General features: G+C 37.1%; 2 protein-coding genes across 2 annotated transcripts; one reads left to right on the plus strand and one right to left on the minus strand.

The window, feature by feature from the left end:
• Window positions 1–159: 159 nt before the first annotated feature.
• On the minus strand, window positions 160–17,768 carry RAD17 (RAD17 checkpoint clamp loader component). The gene is made up of 16 exons (XM_085321975.1): window positions 17,620–17,768; window positions 16,045–16,320; window positions 14,902–14,985; window positions 14,034–14,190; window positions 13,420–13,556; window positions 12,234–12,286; window positions 12,016–12,141; window positions 11,863–11,932; window positions 10,838–10,949; window positions 8,257–8,448; window positions 6,788–6,873; window positions 6,081–6,227; window positions 5,447–5,593; window positions 4,589–4,709; window positions 3,911–3,968; window positions 160–1,481 (listed from the first exon to the last, which is right to left on the minus strand). The coding sequence occupies exons 1-16, from the start codon at window positions 17,659–17,661 to the stop codon at window positions 1,214–1,216; spliced, it is 2,076 nt and encodes a 691-aa protein (XP_085178101.1). The 5' UTR covers window positions 17,662–17,768; the 3' UTR covers window positions 160–1,213.
• Window positions 17,769–18,067: 299 nt separating this feature from the next.
• Window positions 18,068–21,168, plus strand: AK6 (adenylate kinase 6). The gene is made up of 5 exons (XM_085322062.1): window positions 18,068–18,166; window positions 18,696–18,788; window positions 19,126–19,184; window positions 19,269–19,414; window positions 19,570–21,168. The coding sequence occupies exons 1-5, from the start codon at window positions 18,139–18,141 to the stop codon at window positions 19,757–19,759; spliced, it is 516 nt and encodes a 171-aa protein (XP_085178188.1). The 5' UTR covers window positions 18,068–18,138; the 3' UTR covers window positions 19,760–21,168.
• Window positions 21,169–21,315: the final 147 nt, after the last annotated feature.

Raw genomic sequence — 21,315 nt, forward strand, 5'->3', positions numbered from 1 at the left:
GCGCCGCGGGACGCCTGCGCTCCCGCACCCCAGCACCGCGGGCACTTCACATCTGGGCTGCTGCTACAGCAATCCCCCCCAAGAAAAAACCGATAGCGGTAGCTTTGAAGACGACACCTCAGCTTTCACAGAGTTCAGACCACTTAGCAGCAGCATTAATTCCAAGCTTACGGTTGATAAATATGTATTTTTTTATCTACTGAACTTCACACAGTAACAGTACAGAAATGCAAACATAAATCACATTAAACGAAAGCTTTTGCTTCTTGTACCTGCGTTAACACTACTCTTGGTGACTTTTTGGATTGCTCTGCATTGAGGAATCCCAGTTAAAGTAAAACTCTAAAGTATTTAAAAGTATGTTCAGACAAGAACAGAGTGCGTGTCCGTTACCAACCACGTGACTTATTTCCTCCAGCACAACTGCAATTTAAGGAGAAAAGCCACCCAACTACTCCATTAACTTTCAAAASCATACAAAGGACAAAAAGGACTCCTACTTGAATGTTATTTTGCTTGTTAAATTGGAAAAATATTTTCCAAAAGGAAATCTGAAATAAATCTATTGTACAATATATGCTTCAATTTGTAAACACATGTAAAAATATCTGTGGTAGAGTAGAAAATAGTAATGACTAATATACAAGGAGTTTATTTACATCATCAATACTGGATATCAAACATTTTTACATATACACACTTCAGTCTCTTCTTTCAATAAGTTCAAACTTCCAAGCAGCAACTTCTTGAAGGTATAAATTTTAATAAAACCTTCAAATGCTGACAACAAATGTGTTCTCAGGAAACATACTGTACATATATGAAGAAAAATTAAAATGTGTAAAAAATAACTTAAGAGGAATCACACTGCTTATCTACAGTCTCTTTCAAACTATTTCACTTTGTCATTTATTATTCTCTGTTTATCAATATAGATTACTTTCATGGCTCAGGACAGGCAGAGAATAGTTTGTGATTTACTACTCAGTTCAGGTCTGATCTTGCAAAGTTAAGGCAAAGCAGGGGAGACTTTTCTTGATGCTGACACAGCACGTTTAAACTTGGCCTTCCAGCCCATKTAAGTAGTTGGACTTACAAGACTACTTACAAGAGTAGTCTGCACATAMTTTTGTGCAGACCATGCCCACTTTAGCAAAGGGCTCTGCAACATATTAATCTATTTGAGCAAGTCAGTGGTCGATATTTTTTGTACTCAGTCACTATCATATTCCTCTATTTTTAATTCATCTTCCTCCATGATTGCTTGAGCTGCAATAGGCTGAGGCTGACTGCAAGGTAGTTCATTTCCACTGCATTGGCTAGAAGAAAGAGGAAATCCATCTGACTCGTTCTCATTTGTTTTGTTTTTCTCCATCTGTACAGCGGTCTGCGTAGCATTCRCATCTGCAAGGTCCTCCTCATAATTAACAAATAAGTCTGGTATTCCGGGATCTTTATCAGTGAGTGTTTCAAGCTTTAATCTGCAAAATTATCACTGCAACGGTAAGTTACCACAGCAAATGTTTCATGCTATCTCACACAGAAGCTGCAGTAGGAAAGACTGCCCTTTTATCATAAATGCCTCTCCCCTTTGCTGCTTCTTAACAACTTTCAAATATTCTGGCAGCGGTAACCTCCATTTATCAGTTAGCCCAAGCTATACACATTCTTTTCTTACGTCGCTACCTTTATATTATGTCTCACCGCCCTATCAATATCTTCCAAATAGAGACTTGTGCCCAGAACTCAACGCTACATAACTCAGGAGAATGTACAAAATACACGTTCGTCTTGGGGAAGAGGACTGCGCTACATAACATGAAGACAGATTTTCAACAGCAAAGTATTCAATTATGTTTGGGTTCTGCACTCCCCAGCATCAGTTGCTGAAGTTTCTTCCTTATGAGCGTTTTCGCTTAGTTTTCATCAAGTGCTGGAACGCTTGAGAATGAACTTAGTGACAGCAGTACACAGCAGTCAGTACGTGGTATATTAGACTTTTTCCAAACAAAARCTTAAGCCCTTTAGGACAGGAAGCAATTTAAATTGAGACAGATGAACTAAGAGCAGGCAAGGAATGTAAAGTTTAAGGAGTGGAAAATTTTCTATTTTGTATTTATTTTCCTATTTGAACTCCTCAGTCTTTTCAGCATCTCTTTATCATGATGGTATAAATGCTCAAACAATTTTCTCCTACTTTACGTGGTACTAACAAAAATTTCCAGACAAAGTTATCGACAAAAGTCATCCTAACACCAATTCCAATTGATCAAATACCACACACTCTCCCTAAYGAGTTTTCTTACTACATTAGTATTTCTACCCCATTGATAACTGCAACTGAAAATAAATGAAATATTTCCTTTGCAACAGTGGTACATCTGTGAAGCTATAGTTGTTTTAAGGAGTGCTCAGTAAATAATAATAGAAAATAAATTRTTYTTAATTAGGATTTCCTGAAGGAAGTAAAGCTTACTGAAATGCCAAAATAYTTCTTTTCCAAAATAGTGAACAAATGAAAAGGGATTACAGTCTTTCCAGGAGAGTTACCCAGCAGATAAAACCCTAAATGATCCACCTCTGATATACTAATGCAGGCAGAAGAACTTTATCAATATTTAAAGGTATGCAGCAGACAAAAGCAATGGCATAAGGAAGCTGACAATTAATTTGTAGAGTTACAAACATTTTGGCTTAGACTAGCAGGGTTGCAAAGAAATATACCAGTTTGGGACACCTTCCTCTTTATTTGACTAGCAGCCAAGATGGCCTTTAATATAGCTGCTGGGGAATAGGATCGGTCTTGGGTAATATAGCCCTTATCTTACAGGTCATAATTTCATAATTAAACTCATACAGCAATAGTGCAGCAATAAATCAGAGATGTTTGTCCCCTGACAAACTCTTTCTTTAAGGAAAGGTTAGGCTTGTTTCAATTATCGCATTCCTTCATCRCAAAAGACCATCACGGTTAAAATACTTTCTAAGTTTAGAGATACCAAGGTTTCAGAAATATAACTGAGGCTCTAGAAATACAAGTAACCCCTATAGTTCAGAAGGCTCGACAAAATCACAGTCATAGCGTGTGAATGCCATGTCACCCCAAAGTGCTGTACATTCTGCAAGTAGAGCAGTATAGTCCTGCAGTTGAAAAAGATTAACAAAATTGTTTCAGCATTCTAGCCTTACATTTAAGACAAAGAAACTTTGGTAGTTCTGTAGTTCAGACGCTACAAATGGTATACAAAAACTGCACTCTAAATAAGAAGAGTTACTCCAAGTAGTCTGACAGACAAAAATTTCACAAAAAAAGATCAGCRCTGCTATGTGATTTCAGAGTAAGCATTCCTTAAAACATTTCTATAGTTCCATCGCTGTACAACTGCTTCAAAGGAAATGAGAATAATTTCCCATTATACCATCATTTTTACTCCTCTTATTTTACAGCTAAATATAAAATATTCTATCAAAGTGCCAGATTAATGTTATAAGTCATGAAAAAYAATGGGCAAAGCACACTACAATCCTTGTTTAAATTCACTTTAATTCTCRCTTAAATATTTTGATTGTAAAAGTAAAGCTTTTATTCAGATTGTGCACTGAACAATCATATGTTTAGGAGAGAAAACTAGCATTCGATAAAAGGGAATGGAAAGCTAAACAAGAGGTTAAAAGCAAGAGTATAGTTAAAATGYTCCTGTTAACATTGTCATTCTAAATAGATTTGAATTGGAGAAGGTTGCAACGCCCAAAATATAAAAATGATCAGGCTACAAGCGAGGGAAAACCTCACATTAAAGACGTATATTAAAGATGTTACGGTATGAAAGTGAGTTTTTTTGTTTTTGTTTTCTTTAATATATTAGCAGAGAAAGTGTTTTTTAAAAAAAAGTTAAAAAATCAAGTTTACCTGCCAAAATGCCTTTTCAGTGGTAGCCTCCCAACATCCTGAATAAAAGCAATCTGAGCTGAGAACACAAAGAATCACCAGTATCATATAGGGTAGATCATAAGGCACATAGAGTTGAAGACATTGGAAGATAAATAATTCGTAAGTTTAAGTGGTCCTGTGTACATTTGTATTATCTTAGATACCAAAACAGTTCATATATATTCAAAGTGTATTTATCACATCACCATAACATATTTATACATGATTACACAGACCAAAAAATCCCTATCATTGCTCAACTAYGTATATATGATGTGGAGTTGTTAGTTTATGTATCCTACAAAATGAATTCATCCTGATGTTACCGAATCAGGTAACATCACCYGCTCCAATCCCCCTGCTCAAGCAGCGTCAGCTACAGCAGGCTGCCCAAGACCCTGTACAGTTTATTCATATTTAACTCTTTCAGTTGCATAAGTTTTAAAGATGTTCTTGAAGTTTTTTCAAACCTAACAGAACAGCTCGAATTTTAGTTGTGTTACTGAAAACATATTTAGCTACCGGCTATGTGTGTGGCATATGCATTTTCTTAGTGAGGCAAGAGAATAGACAGCATTGACATTTTTATTTACAAACATTTTTCTCTATGCTTTAATGATAAAAAGAATCTAAGAGCAAGAGTTGCACTGATATTACCTTGGTTTCTCATCGGATTTGTTAGCATAGCAAGATAAGGCAATAGCTCTGTCTGAAGACACTCTGGAGGTAAACAGAAGCTTGAAAAGAGAGACTTTGCCGCAAGGCAATTTTCTTGATACTGTTGTGGGAGGTAAAACAAACAAATAAAAAAGGTAAAATGATAATCTATAATTAATGTTAATATACATACTTTGCACCATAGAAAGCACTGTTATGATTTTGGTTTTGACTGCTGGATTACTACATACAAGCTACTGAAGAATCAGCCACGAGATAAACACTTGGGGTAAACATATACAGATCATAAAAATGGTAATTTCTTTAATTTTTGTCTTTCATTGGACATTAACGTTTCCTGAAAATTTCTGTCATCTGATTACAGAATTTCCTATCCATGCAGGCCAACATTTTGTTGCTGGACACAGCAAGACAGATATTAATTCAAATTTCAAAAACTGCTGGAAGTCTTAGGAATGACCTACTTCCGATAAACACATAAAACAAGAGCAGTAATTTATTAACCTTACGCAACAATTTAAACTGTTTTATGCTGTAYAAAATTGAACTTACTTTTAGAAACACTGTAAAGTGTTTCAACACCGAGTGCCTCTCTATAAACTAAGACTTAGCACTCTCCTAAAAATAAGCTAATTTGAGCACAGGAAGTAGATCTTTTAAAAGGCCCCTGATTTATTTTTCCTCTTCAATCAAAAAAAAATTTTTTTTAAGTAGCTTATATTAAAATAGGATATCTGACAAGTWTAGCACCACACGCAGATCTCCTATGTGCTACTGAATTCACTAAGAAATGTAAGTGTAATGTATAACACTTCCCTCAAAACATGAAATACTTACCTTTTTATTGATAAAGAACCATTGGGGTTTGTGTAAAGGACGAAAACCCATTCCTCCTTGACAGTGGGCAAAGGCTCTGGTTGTATTTGAGTGTATCACACCTCGGGTAGCCACAGATGCACTGTATTTTTCCATCACAGTTCGTGACTGGGAGAGAAATTGGGCATTATATGAATGCATCATCTTTGTATTGTGTGCCTTATCTGAACAAAAACACACTAATTGCAGTGACACAGACGTGCCCAGAACATACTTAAATTACTGTGAAACTTTTCCTCAAAGCAACTGAATTAAGAAGCTAGCTCAAGTACTTCAGGGAGAAGGCAAGGTGTTCTCAATACATTTTTAGTGTAAAGTTTTCTACTTAAAAATACAAGATATTTTATAAATGCTATGCTCTATTATAATAAAATGCTGATATAAGTTAGAAAAGCTATACACAATTTGATGTAGTTCAACATTCATTAACAAGTCACTGTCAGGTATACTATAGTAAATGTTGGAAACCAAATAGCATAATTCTTACTACTTTAATAAAGACTTCAAGTATTCACAAAAACTTACAGAAAAATCTGTAAGTTCAATTTCAGAGCATGAAAAATGTACATACGTATAAAAAAAAAAGGACACTTACATTCCAGTTACTACAAAGAACATCAGCAGTGCTCAGATATTCACTGGCTCTCACAACATCATCTATATTAGCAAAAAATTCTACATAGTTCTGGTGAAGGTATAAATTAAACATGCTTCCAGACATATGTGATTTTTCTACGATCTCCTATTTAATAATAATAAAAAAAAAAGTATCATCTCAGGTTTTAAACACTGTGAAGGAAAAATACCAAATAAAAGTTACGATACATTTAAATAGCTAGGCAGCTGCTGCAAAGAAGATGCTCATGGACAGAGGGGAGGCTGGTTTGTTTCTAGAGAAGAGGCGGCTAAGAGGGCAGAATCTACTGCCACCTTCCACTCCCCAACAGAYGGTTACAGAAAGGTGAATTTAGACTCCTCTCAGCAGCACAGAGCAAAAGGACGAGAGGCAGCAATCCCAGGTGGCAGCAAGGGAAAAGTCCTCCTTTCACCACAAGTTGTCCAGACAGATGCAGGAAATCTCTGTTCTTAGGACTAACCAAAACTTGACTGATCAAGAGCCCGGACACTTTATCTAGCTTTTAATATAGCCTGCTAGGGCCGCATCCAGTTTAATTACTCTGTAATTCAGACAGATTTAGGATACACATATTAAAGACTAATGACAAAAACTGCTATGCTTAAGAGTTTGTATTAATCACTTWAAAAAAATAAACTAGAATCAAGCAATTAYTGAAGATGTACCTCAGGCTGAATGAGCAAGGTGTCTCGATGGTATTCTGTTAAGTGGGAAGGCAGCTGAGGAAATTCTGATTCTGACAGTGGTTCTCCTACAAGCAGTTTTATAATCTTTAATCTCTTAACCTTAGAATTAATGTTACATACATTACTGCACACTATCAAAAAGTCAGAGAAAAGGAAATGACACAAATTGCTGGTGTTATATTCAAACTCAGGGTGTAGATGAGATGGGAGCAAGAACAGAGATGCAGAACTGCCTGAACAGTAATTTTCAGATATATTGAGAATAACTGTTAGCTACCACTGAATCTATTAACAACTAGGTTATATTGTTTTCAGTTCTCAGAAAATTATCGATGCAGGTGTAAGTATATAATTATATAGTCAAMATTAATAGTAAAGAACACATAACTAGCTACATTGTGCTTACAGAACTATTTCAACTCTTATAATTTAAACATATATTATTTAATACAAATATATTTAAATATTTAAAATAAATTATTTGTAATATACATGCTTAAGTATATATTTAAATTCTCTTTAACTCATAAAACTCATTATGATGCAAAACTTATCTCATTTTCGTATTCTCTCATCTCACTACTTCTCAATTGATTTTGGAACAGATACTATGAATTATTACTTAAATGTGGACAGCCAATGGCATAACATATCCTGCTGTAGGTCAGCGTAGATGATACCAGCATAATAATCATTACTTCTTATGAAGTATGGGGGGGGTAAATGATAAAAAGCAGTACTGTGACCAAGTACAAGAGGCCGACAGGAAGCCAATTTACAGAACTTTAATGTATAGAAAGTATCATTTTCAAGAGTAGTAAGCTAAGAAGTATTTTGGAGGGTGAAAAGGRAAGCAGAGTAGTAAAGAAAAGTGGAGGATCCTTTCAACAGAAAGGAGACAGCAAGTACGTCCCGTAAAGAGAAACGGCTAGTTGAGAAAAAAGGGAGGGAGGAAAAGATGGCAGAAGGAACCAAACATACACAAAAATAACAGYAGCAGTAGCTGTAGCTCAGAGGCTGCGGGCTGTTCTGCCACCTTTAAGAACAGAAAGATAAGCAAGGCACGTGACTGCAGAACTGTGTTCTGGGTATGATTCTGCATGAAAAGCAAATTTTGCTTTTGTACAAAGCAACAATGTGATTTCAGATTCTGGTGGCTACATATGTAGGTTAACATGCGTGACAGCATGTGAACCTAATGCAGCCAGAACCATGTCATTTTATTAAACACATACAGCAGATCTTTAACRAAAAGTACATTATTTACCTAATGGATACAGATAGCTACAGCGTCAGTTACCAAAGGCATTTATTACTGTTTTCACACTATCATTAATGACCAAACATGTAATTAGAGGTCGCTCTAAGCATTACTTTAGCAAATTTGGCTACCAGCAGTAGACATTCTTTTCACACTGAGAAAGAAGAATAAATCAAGATCTTCTTACTTTTGCAGTAAATTATTTTCCCCAGAGCATGGAAAAGAAAGACAGAGGCATCTTTGCCACCGATTGTTTGTATCTCCTCATTTTCTAAAGTATCCGATTTATTTTTCTGTCTTGCTTTTGATACTACTGCTTCACGTTTCAGTGCAGAGCTCCCTTTTTTCCTTGACCGAAAGTTGTCCTCCAACGAGCAGTCTACCAGTAAAAGCAACAATATAATCAGAGTAAAGCACATGAAAAGGTTCTCTACTATTTTGTTATTATTAATGTTCTAAATAACCACAACAATAAACAGTGTCCCATGTTTATAAGACCTTTTCTAAGAGAAAACTCTTATTTGCCTTAGGAAGGCAATTCAGTAACCTAAATTAGCATGCCTTATTACACTTTTACCACCCAAGCAAAAACTAATGTGCCAAATACTTCTTTGGAAAATAAGCATCTGCTCTGAAAGAGAAGTTGCCATTCTCCTTATACATTCCAGCTCTGATATGCACGCAACTTGCCCTTCTTTYAAATTTCTTCCTTCAAAAATAACAAAATACGAGTGCAAATACATGTAAATTATATTTCATTTACATTTTCTTCAATTATCAAACTCTTGTATTTGCACGATCTGTGTAATATCCTCACTGATATCTAAGAAAAGGAAGAAAAGCTTTCCTTAGGTGACTTCCAACAGCCTACTATTTCTGCAGTGATGTAGAACTCCAACAAATAAATCTCCCCCTTTTTTTCTCCAATTTAATACTTGAATATGTAAACCCAGAATTCAGTTTAGTAGCATGTAAATGTTCTTTACTCAACTAAGAGAACTTACCCTTTAAGTATTTATCAGTCTCTTCTCCTGTGCTTACCACATGAATTCATTTTTTTCCATTATTAGTAGTAAAATGAATGTATCAATTGTGCTTACACACACAAAGTGGAATAAATGCATATATGTGAAAACTAATTGCATTCTGACTGCACTCAGGAAATCAGCATGGAGATGAGGTCTCTCCAGAACCTAAAATATCACTGGATACCAATCTGTTGTCTAACTGTATCACAAGTACTGAACAATTTCTATTCAACATGAAGACAGCCCTCCTCATTAATCTCCAAAAAAGTGAAAAATGATAAAAATGAAAATGCACAATATGAGTACATGATTGAGATGTCTTGTACAGATATCATACTTTATACCTTTGTTTCTTCTCAAGTTTTCTTTGCAACTCTCACATTCTCATATTACAAAGTAATTTATTTAAAATTATACACATCAATAATTTTAAGAGTATTTATGCTTTCTACAGTACACAAACTATTTACCATTACTAGTAAGCTACAGCAGTCTTTTCTCRGTTATTCCCAACCTACTGTTAACTCATTTGACAGCACTAACATCAAAACAGTTTCACTGAGAACATTTTTTATTTTTTGATACACACAAAACAATGCAAATTAACTACACTGCAAGACAAAATAGAAGAATTCAGTTTCCATGTTTACAAGTTAAATCTAGAAACATGACTCTCACCCATGAAATATAAACAAACACAACCAAGTTAACTCCAGTATATTCTAAAACCTAAACTACAAAACTCCCTCTTACAACAAGGAGTTAAAACAACATTTAATCCTGGATTCCATGAGCTATATGGCACATCATCTGTTTGCAGGGTGTATGGGAGAGTAACTGAATAAAAGCAGTAACACCATTACCAGTATTAAGACATACCACAGAAGTCAACTAAATTTACTTCCATATTGCTAGGCTGAACGTTATCCTGACACCCTCTAAAGGTTCTTAGAATGAGCTACATGTCAGAGTTTTGCTTTTACAGCGAAGAGGCTATGAGTTGCATACATTAGTTTCCCAAGAAGTTTCGACTTCCAATGCTTATAGAAAACATAAGTCATCTGCTGTTTTCTTTCTATGTTGGAATATTCAAAATAATAATCCCAAACTAAGCGTCATTTGAGCTCTGCCCACTTAAGTACTTCCAAGGCTATTAAAAGACCAGACTTAAAAGTTATTCTATAATCCCTCAATAACTTTATAGCAGGTCATGTTCACCTCCCAATATTTCAACTTACCTGCTCCTAACAGCTGTAGGCACTGCAGACCAAAATCAATCATTTCAGCAATGCCATACACAAAGTCAATGTGCTATTTCAGAAATACTGTGAGTGTAAAGATTAGGACACAGAGAAATACTGAAGAACATAGCAATAAAAACATCCCTTTCAAATTAAGGTCACATTGTAAAAGCTTTGATCAGTAAAGACACTGATAACTAAGCTATCGAGAAGAAAAAAAGGGCATTGTATTAAATTATATCAATACACAGATAGCAAAAATATAATATTAGTATTAGCCAGTTTTGAGATTATATATGAACGGGTATAAAAACTTCCATATTCAGCTTCAAATCAACCCCCTCCCCCTCCAAAATTGCCTCTTATTCCTGCTCCAAAGCAGTATATCAGAAATGTTTTTGCACAGCTCAGTTAACTGAGGTTGAACAGTGAACAGAATACCTTTGCAGCAGAAGCTGTCAAGATGTCATTTACTTTCACTAAAAACATAGGTACTTACCTTTCATAGAAGAAAACTGAAGACTGTTTATTGCACTTCTTATATCACCTGAACAACCTCTGCAAATTGACTCCAGAGAGGTTCTATCAGGAGCATAATTCTTTTCTCTATTCTACAAGGAAAAGTAATAGTTTACAACACCCAAAGTAGTAAGAAAAAAGTATRTATCTGAGTAATTTGAAAATCATTCTATACCTTAGTGCACTTWGCTAATGATGCTAACATGAAGTTAACACATAACACTGTCAAACTTGCTGAAGCTCATCTAAAACTGAACTACTCTCCCTACTGTTGTCCTGCTGGACAACGATAGATACTCTGGTACTTGTCCACAGGAAATCTCTTCCATGTTGATACCACCCACTGCCAGCTTTCAAACTAGTCTGTGAAATTTAAGGGGTAAAGCATCTGTGACCTCCTGAAGGGTATCCTGGAGTTTGGGTTTCCAGGCTCTAGGAGATTGGTCTGATACCTCTGTAGCAAGGATCAGATGACACTAAAGGGACACCTGTATCTTCATTCTTGTGATGTCAGYCAAACTCCGCCTTCCAATCCAGACATTTCTTGTACTTCATAACTGTTAGGGTCTTGGTCCATAATCAGTAACCTTTTAGGAGTGTTCTTAGGTGACAAGCTTTAGAAATACCCAGGTCATTTTGGGGTCATCTGTGGGGACCCACTTCTGATGTATGCCATGAACGGACTACCTTAGCACCAGTTACRTGCTCATATCATTTAATATTGCTAGCTCTAAAACATTTAATCTGTTTGAGCATATAGCCATATTTTATATAGCAATATTACAGAGAATAATGCATGGCATTCATTGCAAGCTCTTAATGTTATATTTGGCGCTAATCAGATAGTTTTAGAACAGTACCAGATTTAGGTTAACTAAACTTAGGTTTCTGGTTTTGAGGCTTTGTTATCAAACATCCAAAACATGCTATCAATATTTTAGATATAAAAGTCTGAATTCTCTTGATCCTAGCACTGTACAGAAGTTACCAGTTTTGACAACTTACCATAGTAGCTTCTATTGTAGCTATTCGACTAAGAACTCTCATCATATTTGTTGGTGCAACAGGCTTAAAACTGTTGAAATTCATAATAAAGAAATATTAATTTCTGATTTCTCATTTATTCCAACCATGTTTTAATTAGATAAAAGACCTTACCTAATATTAGATATACACAGCTCTTCTAAGATTTCCTTTGGGAATAGTAACCTCTGATTGCTATCGCCACTGAAGTTATCCGAGATTATAAATATAAGAGGACATCTACTTGTACATACAAATCTCCTAAATTGAAAAATAACAAGTATAACAAGAATCAAACTCCAGTTTGCTGACAGTTGCTAAGGATAGACACTAAAAACTTATTTAAAACTAACCTGAGAATTTCATGCAGACTGCTAGGGTCTCGATAGAATTGGTTAGGTATGTCCTATTCAAAATAAATGAACTGCTGTCATTCAAATATATTCTCTCCAACAGATTGATTATCATGATATACTATGTTGCTACACATTCTTTTTCTTCCTAGGTACCTTGCTTTCAACCAAATTTGAATGGGGCTAACACTGAAGGYAACCAGAAAAAAAATAAAAAGAAAATTGTTGCATTTCTTTATTATGGGAGGAAAAAAATACCTAAAGAAGATTTTTCTATCTACCCTCATTCCCTAAGGTACCAGCTGTGTGCTAACATTTACTTTAGCCAGAGTTTTATTCATATAGGGAGAAGAATTGAGGAAAAACATCCAAGGTAGTTTCCTCATTGAAAAAGAGTTTAGAATACACTACTTGAAATATGAGAGTATCTACACAGGAAAGTGACTTTATGAACAAAAGTCATACAAAACCATGGTTCTTAAGTTTTATGTTTTATAGTATTACTTAACTAGAATTTCTATCTCATCTATTCTGTTTCTTTAAAGTTTATAGACAGCTTCATTAGCTTAATTTATAAAATTAGTATAACAGAAGAGCAGGTAGGAAAAGCTGGTCAAACAAATTCCTGAGTAAATAAGAACAAAAGTCTTCTCTTGGACCTCCTGTTACGACTTAAGAACCCTCAGGGTTCACATCTGTGCTCTCAAAACAAAACAAAAACACACACCATGAACATCAAAAAAAAAAAAAAATTTTCAAATGCTTTGATTATGACTGATTATTCACTCTCAGGTATCTTTTATAACTTCTTGCATCCTCAGATAACATGAAGAGGATACTTTATTTCCTTTTCCTGTCTCCTTAAAACATACATRTATAGTTCTAGAAAGCTAGTCATGAAGAAGCATGAGTATGGTATTTCAGTATTTTCCATCTACTTTTTGATACTCTTACTTATTTCTGTACATGTATCACTGTCCAATTTCTGCCTGATAATTTCTTTATATAATTTAACTATGCATAGAATGTGGTTTTAGCCAGCTGTGTGGACTCAAGAAATACAAATTCATTTGCAGTTAACAAGTTTTTAGCAAATTTGCAATCCACTAGATGRAGCTAGTTAGTCTGTCAATATTAAAATAAAATTTACTGTTTTCAAAACAAGATCTCAGAAGTTTTCACTTACTTCAATAAGAATAAGCTTTTTATCATTTTCTGAGGACTCTCCAAGCATCTGGAGTTTGTTATATTTATTTGCTCTTAAAAGAAAGTCTTGAAAGAGAGCTGCTTGGGCCTGACTTGGAAACGTATGAAAATCTGAGTCTGAAAAAGAAAACTAATTAAAAATAGGCACCATGTATTATGTCAAGTAGTATATAAATACCCACAAGAACTAAGAGTCACCCTTGCAATTTTCTGAAAATAGCCATTAAACACCAGCAGCCAAGTCCTTTGGCAAATATGTTACAAATACAACAAAAATTTTAAAGGGTAGAATACAACTGAGGACCAAATCAAAGACAYACTGATCTACTTCTTTTTATTTGACAGATTCAAATGATTCCCAGGTTACTGCACAAGCTCTCCAGCCTCTCATGAACTGTGTATTGTTTYGGAGTAACCACTTTTAAAAACCTAAATCCGTTTTTAGGCAACAGCAAAAACAAAAGATCCATATCAAACACTACTCAGAAATCCTTATGTGGTTCTGACTTCATACCTAACAGAGACACAAAGGAATACCAAATACAGAAAATAAACCCCACAAAAGTAGCTGGAAAAAAAAATCAAAATATTTACCATGGCCAAATATACTTTTTAAGTCTTCTTTTGTAAAATCTAAAGCTATTGGATTGGTCCATTCTTGCACCTGAATGCCAAGATCTTTAACTAATATCCGTATAGTTGCAGTTTTTCCACAACCAGCTGGACCAGTTAACAGCAAAATAGAGCCATCCTGTAACAGAAAAAAAATYCCAAGAATGATAAATAAAGACTACAAGTTGAATGAAGACAAGCATTTAATTTCTTCTATATTCTCTGCAATAGTGATTTTCTTTTGCAATAGAAAAAGACTTAAATCATTTACATTAGTAAGTCACTTGCTGAATACTCTCAGAGAGAGAGACAGATCAGAGTGCTGAAAGCCTTGCTTACATTTTTTTTTTTTTAATGCATGTGTTTAATTGCCCATTATTCAGACTACCAATATAATAYGTTCTAAATTCGAGACTCAGGTCTAAAAAACACAGATCAAGACTGTTAGATGGCCCATTTGTAGAAGAATGCCTCTTATCATTCAAGAAGTTAAAAACATCCTATTACATCAAGTCAGTATATCTGGAAATTCACTAAGCTACTTAATCTGTGAGAAGCAAAATTCAGTTGTTATAAGCACACGTTGAACAGGTATGAATTGACTGGATGCTAGACAAGCAATTCAGACAATATTGCTGAGCAAACAGAATCCTGCTCTGCTTCTCTTAGTAGTACAAGCTCTAAAGACATGTAAAAGCTCTAATCTACATTCTTAAAGAGATTTCKTATGCTGCAATATATATAATCGCTACCTACAAGTTAAAGGTTTTTTTTCCAAAATAAAAATAAAATGAAATCAGCCTATTATATGTTGTTTTATAACTCTATATGCTAGCTCTAGCAAGATTACCTGCTTTGGTTGCCTCTGAWATATGTGCATTTTTAGCCAGGCTTCAACTTCTTCGATTTTCTTCTTATGCACAGCAAGGTCATTCTAAAATCAGATGAAAATATATGAAGTGCAAGTGTTAAGATTAAAGAATAGAGCATATGCTGACTAAAATATTAACAGACATGTATTTGTGCTATTTCAGGAGTAAGTGCAACAGTTAAGCATAATTACTACAGCCTGTTTTCTCAAACAACTAATTTTCCATAGCCTGCAGGAGAGAAATAATKAAAAATTTATCAATGTTGAAGTAACAAAAATACAAATCCATTTGATTTTATATGTATGCCCCATAGCTATTGCTGGAACTTGTACTTTTTAGGCCATACAAACTTTATTACTACATAGATTTTTGGAGCATCTATAAATTTTATGCAGCTTACCTGCATTCTAGGCTTGTAACTCAGTTTTTCTCCGGAGATGAATTATTTAAAAAACTAAATATAAAATACAAGTTACTACACTAACTTACTCAAATCACTAAACACTCAACTCTACAAGACCCTTGGCACATGTGTTGATATGACTGAAATACAAGGTGCAAAAGCTGCTCCACAAGCAGGAACAATGAAATCAAGYTTACTATAGATTTGAGTTCTTTCTCCTTTAAGCCCTAAAGTACCACAGTAACCTCAACCCGCATTGCAGTGCCTAAGATTGGACCTAAGCAAGTAAGAGGCAGCACACRTAGCACATGCAGGATACTGGACTAATTGCAGAGTCCAGTATGAAATAACATGCAATTTCTGTCATCTTTCTCTTAATGAGTGCACTAACTTGAAATTCTCTCCTTTATTTAGCTGACGGTTTTCATGTACTTGCAGCTGTCAGGTTTGCCTGAAATTTSACATGGGGTTCAAAAATTTAAGAGTGTATGCACAGGAAGCAAGATCTCAGCAGCTTTATTTTTTCAGGAAGACAGGTAAAAGTGCATCTTCTATAAATAGCTAACACATTAGAATCTTCACTCCAGACAGCAGATAAATCAAACTAATACTACACTGGCCCAACAGAACAGAATATATTGAGAAACAGAGTAAGATGGAATATGAAGGGAAGAATGCATGCTTATGTTACACTGGMATGTTAGAATACTTCTCATACCTGAGTTTCAGGTTTGTATTTATCTACCCATGGCTCATCTTGAGWTTGGCTTTGATTTTGTCTGGATTGGCTACACGACAACTCTACTGAAGATGACTTTGCCCTTTTTCTGGGCAGAACCCTGTTCTTGCTACTTGCTGCCAAAGAAAGGTCTTTCTTCTTCTGGTGCTGGTTTCTTCCAGTGCTGCCTTCTAGTGTTTTCACAGAAACTGTGCTAGAAGAAGTATTTGTGTTTCCAAAGAAGTCATCAAATGAATGTGTCAGCCAACCTGTTACCTGGCAAAAACCCAAACATCTTGTTGTTAATGTAGCACTCTCATCCCCCTTTTAACTGGTTACAATTGTTTATGGACAATCTGATTTTTGTATCATGAGTTTATTAAGAATATCTGGCAGATAAATTTCATTAACATTAATAATTAACCTTACAATGACAGAATGTACAGCAATGACAAAATATTATTAGCATTAAAAGGCTGTTTAAATTGCCAAGTTCACAGTTAACAACAAATGCTGGCACTTATTACTCTTTCTGAATCTGCAAATTACAAGCTTCTCAAGSATTAAAAAGAGTTAGATCTCCAGTCTTGTGACTGGATATTTTGCAGCAAATTTGGCAAACCAAAACAWACTGAAATCTCTACCAAAAGATACTCAAACTTAACTCAGTTTTAAATTTTCATTCTTAAGAATGAAAAACAGCATGAGCTCATTTATATTGTTTTTATACTACAGTCAAGTTTATGTTGCTTCTGTTTTCTTTTTAGTATGCTTTTTGCATTTAAAACGTAGACATTTGTATTTGAAAAGCTAGAATTAGGCAACAGGGCAAAGATGCTTTAGGCAGCACCRTAAAATCAAATATTAGTATTTCTTTGCTAAGTGAGGAACCACGGACTAACCTAGCATCAGAAGCTGCAACATATGAAAGCCTGCCTGACAGTAAGCAGCAACGAAACCACTAATAAGGTCAGTATTTATTTTTAGATTTGAGAAAGTCTGCTGTGACAGCTGTACAAACTTACATCCAGAGCCACTTTTCAGGCTACCTATAGTCAGTGGAGCAGTCCACACACCGTTTGCTTCTAACAAATGCATAAGAAGCTTTTCGAATCTGTAACAGTTTGCAGTCTGAAACAGTCTTCATGAAAACAGGAGAAACTGCGCAGCTACAGAATACACATTGATGTCATCTCTGAAAAGGTCTATGACTATACTAGGGGTTATGCATCTTGTAAGTTAACACGAAACATCATTAGCAGATATAATTTGGCAGTGACAAGCATCAGCAAGTGGCAGGGATTTGTGTTTGCACAGATAGCTTTTAGCACTGTTCAGAAACAAACTATTTTTAGTTTAATTTGCATATTTAGCAGCAAACCTGACACCACTGCCTGAGGGTGGCTTTTTTCTTTCGCACATATTGCATCAGCAAATAAACTAAGTTTTCTTACCGAAAAAGGGCGACTGAGGAGCCTCCCCTCCCCCACCCCCGGGGTCGCGGCCTCTCCCGTCTACAGAGGGCTGAAGAGCCCCGATTCCCCGCCGCGGGGAACCCCGCGCCGCGCGGCCCACCTCCGCCGGCGCCGCCTGCCTTCCCGCGGAGCTCCCGGGCATCCTCCGCCCCGGCGGGGGCCATCCGCCGCCCGGCCCCGCACCGCCGGCCCGCGACCCGCAGCCGGGGGCGGCGGGCGGCGCAGGGGCCGCGGGCCGAGCCCCGCTGCCGAGGGGGCGGCGCGCGGCGGCCCGGCCCGGCGCTGCCGCAGCCTCGCCCAGCCTGAGGCGGCCGTTCCGCTCCGCTCCGCTCCCCGCGAGGGCCCGGGCGGGCCGAGCCGGCGGCAGCGGCCGATTCCCGCCGCGCGAGAGCCGCCGCCGCCGCCGAGGCGATTCGGGCACGAGCAGACCGCGCCGCCGACCTCCCGCGGGGTCCTTCCCCGCCCGCGGCTCTTAGGCGTCCCCGGCGTGCCTGCGCGGCGCCACGGCAGGCGAGCAGCCGCGGTGACGTCATCGGCGTGCGCCGGGGCCGGCGGAGGCCCCCACGCACGTGTCTCCTAGGTGACCAGCGGCGGCCCCGCCACCGCCGCCGCCGGTAGCATGAGGCGGCCCAACATCCTGCTCACCGGTGCGGCGCGGCGCGGCGCGGCGCGGCGGGGGAGGCCGGCCCGCCCGGCCCCTGCCAGGCTGCGAAGGCCGGGAAGGAGCGGGGCTGCCGGTGGCAGCTGGGGGGTGGGGGGGAGATCGAGGTGGCTGCGCCGTGTGCCCGCCGCCGCCAGGCCCGGGCTCTTGCCCCAGCTGGGGCCCGGTTTGGGGCGTGAGGCTCCTGCGGGCGCGGTGGCGGGCTGCTGCACGTGAAAGCGTGTGGGGGTGGGGGGAGCTTCTCCTTGTCTGGAGAAAAGTTAGGGTTTTTAGTGGGGCAGATCTTACTTTCCATTGCACTGTTTAGAATAACACTACTGCTTAAAATAGGTGCTTTCTTCATCTTTTTTACTTGCAGATATTGCTAATATTTGTTTTTCCCTGATTTGCTGCTTTTTACCATCTTTTTTTAATGTAAACTTGCTAATGCAACTTTTTTTKTTGTTGTTAGAAAGTTATTTGAAGGAAATTGCCATTGTGTTCTCTTACTGTTTTATCTGAATTTTTGCCTTTAGGTACTCCAGGTGTTGGGAAAACCACACTGGGCAAAGAACTTGCATTGAGAGCAGGGCTGATCTATGTTAACGTGGGTGATTTGGCAAAAGAAGGTAGGCCGTACTAACCAGAAAGAAACAGTCCATCAAAGCGCTTAAAATACTTTTGCTTTATATAACTATTCTTGTAGCCCATGTTACATAGTAARTTAAAACATAGAGAATATATTAATATAAATCTTTTTTGTGGGATGGGTTAAAGAAACTTTTATGAACCAGTAGTTTATTTTGCATTAAATAATGAATATCAAACTTACTTTTATATGAACATTTAAACAAATAATTCTTTGCTCTGTACAATATCTTCTGTTTACATCATCTCAAAATAGACATAGCAATTTAAATACTTTCATATTGATTGCTGCTATTTCACAAATTAATTCTGCTGCAGGAGAACTGTATGAAGGTTTTGATGAGGAATATGAATGTCCAATTTTGGATGAAGACAGAGTAAGTCCAACTTCAGAATTTAGCGTTTTTGTATCTGACTTTCTGTAGTTACAAGTAAATTTGCCTGTTGGGTTTTTTTTGTAGGTAATTGATGAACTAGAAGACAAAATGAATGAAGGTGGAATTATTATTGATTATCACGGCTGTGATTTTTTCCCAGAAAGGTGGTTTCATATAGTATTTGTACTTCGTACAGAAAATTCAGTTTTGTATGACAGACTTGAAAGCAGGTATGTCAGTGGAGTAAATAAGGAGTAAAGTACTATTGCATAACTTTGTAAGAGATGTTTCTGGGGTGTAAATTACTGATTTTGTATACAATATTTTGTGGTTCTCTTTATATACAAGGTCGTGACTGGCTTTGCGTGTTGTTCTTCTTYTGTAGGGGCTACAAAGGGAAAAAGCTACAGGACAACATTCAGTGTGAAATTTTTCAGACTCTTTATGAGGAAGCCATGTCATCTTATAGAGAGGAAATTGTACACCAGTTACCTAGTAATACTCCAGAAGACCTAGAGCGAAATTTGGATCAGATTATGCAATGGATCGAGCAATGGATAAAAGACAACAATTGACATCTRCTGGAAAAGTAACTCTGTTGGATCTCTTCCTAGAGGGGCTTAATAAGTGACATTCCTATTTCTTTTATGGTAAATTAAAATAAATTTCATTGTAGTTTGTTTGGGGGAACTAGAAGAGGTTTCATAATAACCAAAGCTCTAAGGCTTTGGAAAAGCCTCTGAAACAGTAGGGGTAGGCACACAGGAGAACTGACTCAAGAATAGAAATTAAGCGGTGAATGAAAGGATGAAATGACATGGTTGTCTTTCATAACAGAAACTGAGCTCAATAACTGAGGAATCTTTGGCGCTTATGGTTGAAATTAAACTTTCTTATTTCCCCACGAAGAAAACTGCAAAATCATAATGACTGATGACAACTGAGGAGCCTTTGATTGCTAAAGGTTAGATTAGCTTACTGAAAAGGAGACAGTCTGCTTCTGAATAATGAGGCTATAAATTACTATATTCTGCTATATCCTTAAACATGTGGAAGCTAATGTAGAGTGAGAGGTTTATTATGTAGTTTAAGGAGGATGCTTTATATTTGAGGTAAGAGATTTGACCTAGTGAGAAAGCTCTTTTTGAATGTTTCATCATAGATCATAAGGAATTATTCATGGTATAAGGAAACATCAGCTATATCTGCATTGATGTAGAAGAGTAAGTAAGAAGTTTTCCTCCTCCTTTTTCTCTGTGTTCTCTGTCACCCATCTCAACCATGGAAAGTATTTATCAATGTAAGCTTCTTAAGGAAGCAGTAATATATCATTTTGTATAGTAACAATTCTTCAGTGACCTAAAACATAGCTACACTTAAAAGATTTTAGCCATCTGTTCTAATGCCTTGTGACATGTGAGTCYTAGAAGGGCATGTTTCTGTGATTCTACTTCGCTGAATAGAAGGATCATAAAGCTTTGTGAAAGGTCCTGTGGAAGGTGCTTGCCAATAGACTTTTATATACCTGAAGTTGAAGAGTAAAACTATTTACCTAAAATTTGTATTCTGAAGAGTATTATGGTTGCATATTTAAGATTCTATTTTTTTATTTCAAATTTGGTGTAGAACTTGCAAGAGTTGCAGAGGATTATTCAAGTTTCTAGGAAAATATAAATTCTTGTCAAATTTCTGATGCAGTGACGTTTGTAAATGGACGGCAAGTGGAACTGTTGAAAATCTGAAGTCTCATTGCAGAACTGGGACCAAACRTTGTGGAAATACATATGTTCCCGTATTTATATATATATATTTAGTAGTTATTTTCAAGGTTATTGCTTGAATGGGAAACCTGGTGAAGAATAAAGTTCGGTAGCATGTTCTCGGCTGGATTGGAAGTGCCTGCACAGTACCAACTCTTGAGAATGTTTTAAATGTCTTTGACCATGTCTTTTAAATAAATAAAAAAAGTGTGCGGTTTCTGCAAGCAGTCTTTTTCAGGCAGAGTATCTTCCCCTCCTTACACGCTTGGCCTTTCTGAGCCGCCCAGGGAAGCCGGAGCTGCCCCTTGCGCAGCGATTCGCCTGGGTTTCCGTAGCGCCGATTACCCGCCCCGGCCCGTAGGAGGGGCCGG

This window comes from Rhea americana, unplaced genomic scaffold (genome assembly GCF_003343005.1).
Source record: "Rhea americana isolate MKP2758 unplaced genomic scaffold, rheAme1 scaffold_74, whole genome shotgun sequence".
Classification (NCBI taxonomy): Eukaryota; Metazoa; Chordata; class Aves; order Rheiformes; family Rheidae; genus Rhea; species Rhea americana.